Source organism: Thermothelomyces heterothallicus, assembly GCF_042370625.1.
Source record: "Thermothelomyces heterothallicus CBS 202.75 unplaced genomic scaffold P884_scaffold_29, whole genome shotgun sequence".
NCBI lineage: Eukaryota > Fungi > Ascomycota > Sordariomycetes > Sordariales > Chaetomiaceae > Thermothelomyces > Thermothelomyces heterothallicus.
The window spans coordinates 220,711-228,936 of NW_027192590.1; the positions used below are offsets into that span (position 1 = coordinate 220,711).

At 56.6% G+C, this 8,226-nt stretch overlaps 1 protein-coding gene across 1 annotated transcript; it reads left to right on the forward strand.

Annotated features, from left to right (window-relative positions):
• Positions 1–692: 692 nt before the first annotated feature.
• On the forward strand, positions 693–2,904 carry P884DRAFT_209640 (uncharacterized protein; the record flags this gene model as incomplete). The annotated part of the gene is made up of 2 exons (XM_069438949.1): positions 693–1,571; positions 1,633–2,904. 2 exons carry the CDS (start codon positions 693–695, stop codon positions 2,902–2,904), a joined length of 2,151 nt encoding a protein of 716 aa, XP_069294347.1.
• Positions 2,905–8,226: the final 5,322 nt, after the last annotated feature.

Consider the following 8,226-nt stretch of genomic DNA (forward strand, 5'->3'; position numbering starts at 1 on the left):
CCTCCCTCTCTCTTCCCCTGCAGGCAAGGGGTGCGGTACAGTACACCTTTCCTCGTAGCACAAAACGGCGGCGTCCCGCTTACCGGGATTCCTTTGCTCCCCAGGCACATATGTACGGCTGACTTGCACGGTACAGACCCGGCACGTTGCCTGCTGCGGCACGTCGATGTAGAGGTGCAGTCAACCAAACAACGTCCTGACAAGCCGACCATGCATCCGTATCCTCAGATCCCTGCCTTCCTGCCCCCCACCCAGGGAGCCGCCTACAAGTAAGGCGGCCGCAGAGTTGCACCCCGAAGGTACCGAGCTACAAGGCCGCAAAGCTGCGACCCCCCCCCTGTCGGGGATCGCCTTATCCGGCTTGCATGCCATGACTGCCAGATAGTTAACCCCCAGCAGGACCTGGCCCATTTTTTGACCAAGATATCATCAGCCCTGATCATCTCAGAGCATAACTGAGCTCCTACCGACCCGGATCTCAGCAGAGAATTCTGGGATATCAAAGTCAACTTGTTCCCCTCTCGAACATCTCGGCCTTCGCCCACTTCACCACTTTGTTCTTGCTTCGCTCCATAAGCCACAGGCTTGACCTCGACTCCTCCAGCCTTTGCAAGCTCATTTCGCCCTCGTTATCTTAGGTGGCAACCCCATACTTTCAAAAAAAAAAACACGAAGCGAAAACCGCCGCGGAGATGGCGGTCATATCCACCATGGGAACCCTCTGTGCTTCTCCTGCACAACAGGTGACCGGCACAATCGTCAGTCCAGATCAAAGTCAAATAGATCAAGAGCTGGTCGTGGGCATGAGCGCACTCCAAACACACGACAGGGACAACCACCAAACCTACGTGCCGAGTCATTGGAGCGGCTCTCTTGGATCTCAGACGAGCAGCGATGACTTGGAGAACTACGCGCTTCACAGCTCTCCAGCGGTCAGCAGCCTTCAGCAGCCCAGCTCCACGCAGACTTCTCCCCGCAGCTGGGACTCGCCGGAGCAGCTTGAACCTACACCCTGGGAAGCCACCACTGAGCATTTCCACAACCGCTATCCCGGCTTGGATCCGCATCTTTCGGGCAGTGGTATTCACAACGGTAACGATCCGACATCGTTCCCCGGTGACCCAGCACCCTTCATCCCCATCCAGGGGCTCGACGGATTACACAACGAGTGCCAGCAGGTTCCAAGACAGACAGATCCGTGCCCGGCTGGCCCATATCCCGCAGCGCCAGAGGAAGCATACCCTTCGACACCTGAGAGCAGCCAGCCAGTGTCTCCGGAGACCGCAGCGGGCCCGATGGCAATAGATATGCCGGCGGAAGACGTTACATGTCCACCCAACAATGATGCGTACAGCCAGGCCAAGAAGAGTCCCTCTCCTATACAGGTCCGGAAAGAGGGGGAGAAGGAGGAGCCGTATGCCCAACTCATCTACCGTGCCTTCTTGAGCACGCCACGGCGGGCTATGACACTTCAGGAAATCTACCAGTGGTTTCGCGAGAATACCGACAAAGGCAAGAGCGACAATAAGGGCTGGCAGAACAGCATACGGCATAATCTAAGCATGAACATGGTGAGCGTGCTTGCGGAATCCCCGAATGTGGCCTAGCAAAGACTGACAGCCGCCCTACCAGGCCTTCACCAAGCGGGAGCGCAAAAGCAGTGTGGCTAAAGCCGGGGACGGGGGAAGCGGCACTGCAACGGCCAGCACTCAGATCGAGACTAAAAAGTCCACTGAGTGGTACCTCGAGCCCTGGGCGATCGGCGGCGTGCAGAGCACAACCCGCTACCGGAAGGGCAACCAATCCCGGCGCAGCGCCACCAACCCTGGGATGCTCAGCTCGCGTGTATACCGGGGCTACCCCGCGCACCATCACGCCTCTCTGGGCAGAAAAGATGGCCGGGTTCTCCGCGGCGCCCGCCCCGGCGTCCGCGGTAGCACCGGCAGCATCCCCAGCGTCGCCGCTACCCATCCCCAGCTACGGCGATACCAGTTCTCGCCCCACCACACCGCTACCGGGAGTCCTTTCATCAACCACACGCTCACGAACGGCGCTGCCGCCTCCTCCTCTGGCTCGTCCACTTACAGTAGCACATCGCACCAGCCCTTCTTCCATCACCAAGTCCCACCACAGAGCCAGACTCTGGACGGTACTTCGGGCACCATGGGGCTAGATTACGACTACCCCGACCCACAACAGCTCTTCCCCACCACCACCACCACCTCTCCATCCTCCTCCTCTGGCACGCCCCCCCTTGTCTCCATGGGCCGCGCATCCAGCGAGCCAGGCTACGCCGGGCCCGTCGACGAATCGGTGACCCAGGGGCCGCTCCACCACCACCCGCACCTCCTCCACCAGTCGCCCTACGGCAGCGTCGGCAGCGAGCAAGCCGGGGGGCCCATGGCGCTTGCCGATCTCCGGGGAGTTTCAACGACGGGCGGCAGCACAGCTGCTGGCGCGACGGCGGCACCCTACCAGGGCCACACCGGCAGCGATAACAGCAGCTTCGCCGCCGCGGTCGCCGCCTTCTCGGCCGCGACATACCCCACCCCCATGTCAGGGATCGTATCCGTCGTCAGCCCCGGCGTATACGAGGATGGGATGGATCGGTATCATCATCATCATCATCACCACCACCACCACCACCACCAGCAACAGCAGCAGCAGCAGCAGCAGCAGCAGCAGCAACATCAACATCATCAACAACAACACCAGCAACAACAGCTGCAACAACAGCAGGCTCATTCGATCCCGCGATGGGACACCGGTGGTGCCAGTGATGCTTGTTTGACAGGTAATATGGACGGGATGAATGCCATGGCTGGCGGGCAGCGTGGTGGGGAGGAGGCCGGCCAGAGCGGCTTACCGGCGGGATACGGGTTTGGGCAAGCACAGGGCTACTGATGTGGTGGAGTTGGCCGTTGGAAAGAGGAACCTTGATTTGAAAAAAAAAAAAAAGTAGGTGTGACACTACGTGAACTGGTAGGTGGTAGGTTTTTAACTCTTGAATTTTTTTTTGGTTTTTTTTTTCTTCTCCTGGATCCCCGACCTACCCAGATCTGGCTTTGATGCGGGGTGACGATGATTCCATGGAGGGGTAATTAACGTTTAGTCGTGTATCGATATGGGGTTAGTAACTTTCCTTGGTCTTGCTCCGGGAGTTGGGAGGGAGAGAGCAGCGTCAACAGACGCGGCACACACACACACACACACACGCAGGCCTACCGCTGGTGGAGATCGGGTCGAGGTCGGCGGCAATTCGTTCGTTCTGTCATGCTACTGCAACTTACAAAAAGCTTGGCTGTTGGGCGGTTTTTTTTTTGAGGTTAACGAGCTGCTTGTTCCGGCGATTCCTAATGTATGATATCACATAACTGATTCGCCTCGGGAGTTTTTCGCTCATGCGAAACATTACCCACCCCAATGGGTCGGCTTGGGTTGCTGTGTGTACGGATCCGTACTGACCAAGTACATACATGAGGTACCTACATGAATACTGTGTATGACTTCCTGCATGTATGTACGGTACCTGCCTACTCCTCCTTCCCGTAATTCGGGGCGACCGGTTGGTTTCATGATTGGCTGGATAGCCACTCACTTAAGCACAAAAGGGGTAATTAAAACGCGGAGGCGAGCAGAGCGACTGACTTAGCACATGCTCAAAGTACGGATTACTCCGAATTCCGTAAAGAGTAAGGCTAACTAGGGCGCGAGTGCCGAATTTACATCATGCACATGTTGTATGTACAAAAATGTCTCAGTCTCGGACGTTTTCGGCTCTCTGTTTACTCAACCTCCCCCACGTATTTCGCGCCCGGTGGGGTTCTCCATTCCTACGCATACGGCTTTATTAGATCAGAATTGAGCGAAGGGCCCAGAGGTGACGAGACAAAGTAACGCTAAAAAAAGATAAACTACACAAAGTACAGCCGTTAGCCGGCGATACCATAGGATCAGCAACGGAGCAACCCCACCCGGGCTGCCCCATCCACTGGGCTGAAAGCGCCTTTACAACCAGAATGCGTGTTTTCTGTCGCTGATCGAACGGGCCGTGGGGCCGGCCCCGTCTTGATCGACATGCCCCGCCGTACCCGCTTCTGCGAAGGGCGACGGCGAGACCGAGTAATAGAGCATGTATGTACATACACGACACAAAACAGTGCTCTGGCTCTTCAGCTGACGAGACTCTCCCTCCCTTCCCCCCTCCTTTGTCTCGATTTCGACTCGTCGGTCTAGATCCGGCAAGCTCGGTTTACAACCAGGGCGGGGGGTTGACGGGGATCAGGGGCTGGTCCAGACAGACCGAACGACTGAGGGGAGGGGCCACTGTAAGTGCGATTCCCTTACCCGACTCCCTCACTGCCTCGGCGCACGCGGAAATGATATCCTCATTCGGACCTCGGAGACTTCTTTTGGCACTGCGAGGGGGGATACCGTCGTCCTTCTGGGATGAGGTCATGATCTGCGCTCCTCCTCCTCCTACTCCTCCTTCACCTCCTAATTACTCCTTGTGTTGCTCCGCGCTCTCCTCTGCAGCCCAGCGAGAGACTGAAACAATACACGCGGGTGTAACCTTGCTGAAGGGGATTTTTTTTTTCTGTCGGCCGCTTGCATCTCGGGACTTCGATGACGCTCAAGAACGGGAGCCCGCATCAGCGGCGTCGGGGCGGACAGGTGGCGGCGACGCCGCCGCCGCAGGTCGGTTCTCTAGTGTCGGGAATCGACACGAGTATGTTTCAAGGGAGACAAGATGCTGTCATTCGTCGTTTACTTTCCTCGGGCTGCCGGTGTGTGGCACATTTTGCAAGTACATTTACATACTGTACGGGTTACACAAGCACATCCGCATGTATGTAACGGTGATGATAAAAGAACGCCGGCTGCCACTGGCCAAGGTTTCTTTCTCCTTGCCCTCCGAAAAGACCGGGATGAGATCTGGAAGCAGACTCGAATGGAGGCCGTCAAACCTCCTCGCGCGCACTAGTCAAGGGAGGCTACCTCACTGGTTTGGGCACGCGCTCGGTTGTCTTGGATAGCACGACCGGCTGGCGCCGGTATCCGGCGACGATCAACGGCTTTTGCTGTGTCCTCCACTCTGATCGTCCAAGATCAAGATCGCCAGTGGACTCGAAAGTTGATTAGTGTTGCCCTAGCGTAGTTCCCTGGTTCTTGTCAAGCGAACGGAAAGGGAATTGCCCCCCCTCCCCCCCTCCCTCCCCCCCCCCCAAAAAAAAAAAAAAAGCCATCCCCAGAGTCCCGCCAGAGAGCGGGGGGGGCTCGAGATGCGATTCGCCTGGCGGCTGGCGGCGACGGTCAGCCTGTGTCTTGGCCGCGGCTCACACGACTACCTCGAGTAGTTAGCTGTCTAAGGTAGGTACCTAGTTACTGCTAAGCGCACGTATGTATTGTACATCCATGAGATATTAAGGTATGTACATACATACATACCAAGCCCATATCTGCAGCCCGTGAAGACAGAAACGTGTCCGGTCTATCCGGAAACCAGTGGACGCCTCCCACTGTGGGTGAGGAGGGATCATCAGAAGAATGAAGGTGCGATGGTGTCGAGCATCGACGCAGCCACTATCCCTGGACGTGGGATCGTAATCTCTCCGGTTGTGTTGGATGGATGACGACGATGGGTGTCTTTGCTCGACGACATGCCCAGTGTGCGGGGACAGCTTGGAAGGAGGACGGCGGACTGTCGCAAATACTGTGTTCCCGTTTCGGCGTAGAAGAAGAAGAAGAAGGGTTGTGGGGGGTTTCGTGGAAAACCGTTGTTAGACGCGGGACGGGCCTCCGGCGCCGAGACGGGCTTGGTCGAGCCTCGCTGGGCCAGGGCATGTGCGTCGGGGGGAGTGGTGGTGGTGGCCCATCGGGAACCGGCACCAGCCACTTTGAGTAACTCCTTGTTCGCACGAGCCAGGCAAGCCGGGGACCCTAAATGAGTTGGGCTGAGGGCGGTGAGTCAGGTCTGTCGTTAGGGTTGGAGGAGGCTTCCCTGGGGACGTGAAGGACTGGTTACCACGCTCCTGCACCGTGGCTGTCTATCCGTCCAATCTGGGGAGCAGATCTTGACGGTCCCGGCAAGGGATGGAATGCGACGGCACGCGAACTCCTCTTTTCCTCCCTCGTCAAGTTCAATGAGTGGACGCCTCCGGTCGACCCTTTCCTCTTCTTCTTTGATCAGTCATCCTTTTTCTTTCTCTTCTCTTCTTTCCTTTTTAACAGAAATCACGTTCGTAATTAATGACTGACTAATTACCTAGGTTTTTGGCGTTTTCCCACACAGACTACGAGTCACCGAGATGTCACTACATTCTACATTCGGTAATACATGACCCCGTTTTCTGCGTTCCGCCGGTTCGCGGCATAGCAAGGTAGCATTGCGGCTGTGGGCTGGCAAAGTCTAATTAGTACTTGACCGATTCCAAGCTCGCCCCCCGTGTCTTGCTCGGCTCTGTCCACACATGCGCGCGTATCTCTGTGCAACGTCAGAGGAAAGTTGGTCGGGAAGCTGCAGCCCCAGTGCTCTACATTCTTTCAGGGCCTCGTTTCAGATATTAATAGAGGCCTGACGACCGCCACTAATCACTAGAGATAATAGATTCAGCCGTCACCGCCATCACCGATCCCGGAAAAACTAATTGCTGTCTGTTCTTTTCTTAGCACTTCGACTCCACTGGTATTTGGCTGCGCCACATTTGACTGCCCCTGCGGTAGTAGTTGAGGGCGGGTAGGGTACCTTAATTCATAAGAGCTCGCAGCCTGTACTCCGTAGTACAAATCACTTCTGCGCTGGGAACAAGGCGCAGTCAGCTTGGAATGTCGGCCGTGCTTCCAGAAGAGTATCGGAACGGAACGACGCATTGCGCTTGTTTCAGATCGTCCAGGGTCGCGGCTGTGGGTTAGTTAATTAATTAATTCTTTACTCTTTGTTGCGCCGCAACAAATCTGCTATTAGTGAATTAGGCATTTTGCGAGGTTCATACTTTGCCGGGCTCACCTTCTTGCCCAGTCCCGCAGCTAGTGAATAGTTATTGGCTTGTTATGATGCCCTGAAATTCTGCCAATAGCGTCCGGAAGCGCTCGAGGAGCAGAATCAGAGTGTGGCTGGGTCGTCTTGTCACCAGGTCCGGAAGAGCGCTGTGCCCCCCAGACGCCGAGCGTAGCCCTGTCGGATGGTCGGCCCCCCTCCCCCCCTCCTCTCTCCCTTTTTTGCCCGACACTTGCGGCTTGGGCAGTGGCCGTGCCTCATTTTGCGAGCGGCAAAGCTGTCTCCGTCGCCGGGCAAGCCCCACGCAGGCCAGCCGTGTTAACTCCCGAGCCCCTTGCTGCGTAGCCAATACTTAAACCTTGGCGCGGGGTGCCACGGATTGTGACACCCGCGGGTAACAGTTAGTTATAGTTATTCATTATCTGGTCCTGTTCATGCCGGCATCGCCGAAGCAGGGCCGGCGCCTCATGGTTACCATCTCAGCTCGGCCCCCAGTGGGCGCCATCGAGGACACTCTCGGAACCGGATTGGCGAACGGGGAACCAACCAACCACCATGATCTTGTGTCGACATGCTCTAAGACGGTGATCCATGCTCGTCTGTCATGGTCGTCGTGCATTCGAGCGGTGTAGCTAGAAGAGAAAGGGGGGTGGGGGAGGGGGTTGTTGTGGGGGGAGCACCACTCTTGGCCCATCCTTGTCTTCGGAATTTCGAAGGCAGAATCGATTTTTGCGCGTCTGATGAGCAGCAGGCTGGTGGCCGCTAGTGGCCGCTAGCCCAGCCCAGCCTCCTCTTTCTGCTGTTGGACCTGGTCCAAAACCAACGGACCGAGAGGGTTGGGCGTTCTGATCAAGTGGTCAAGTGAGCCAACAAGGGCGGGCAGCGCTCAGGTCCAAATGTTCATAATCCGGGTTTGAATTGCGATCAGTCTCATTTCTCGATACCGGTTTCCCATCTGGGTAGTTGGACGGCGACCTCACGACAAAAGGAGTAGAGCCAAGTTCGGGAAACCAGGACAGTGCCCGAAGAGTGTGTCCAGGGTTACTTACTTGACCGGGGAAGATGATCCTTGGCTGCCCAACACCAAGCCTCGATTGGTTACCGTTCTGTCGGGAACCGTCTGTGCGCCATATGTTATGTACGCTACACTACGGAGTAGTTAGTGTGGTAGTATACGACAGTGGTGTTCCCCGGGGGCGCTGAACTTGATGTCGTTGTTGGTCTTCTTT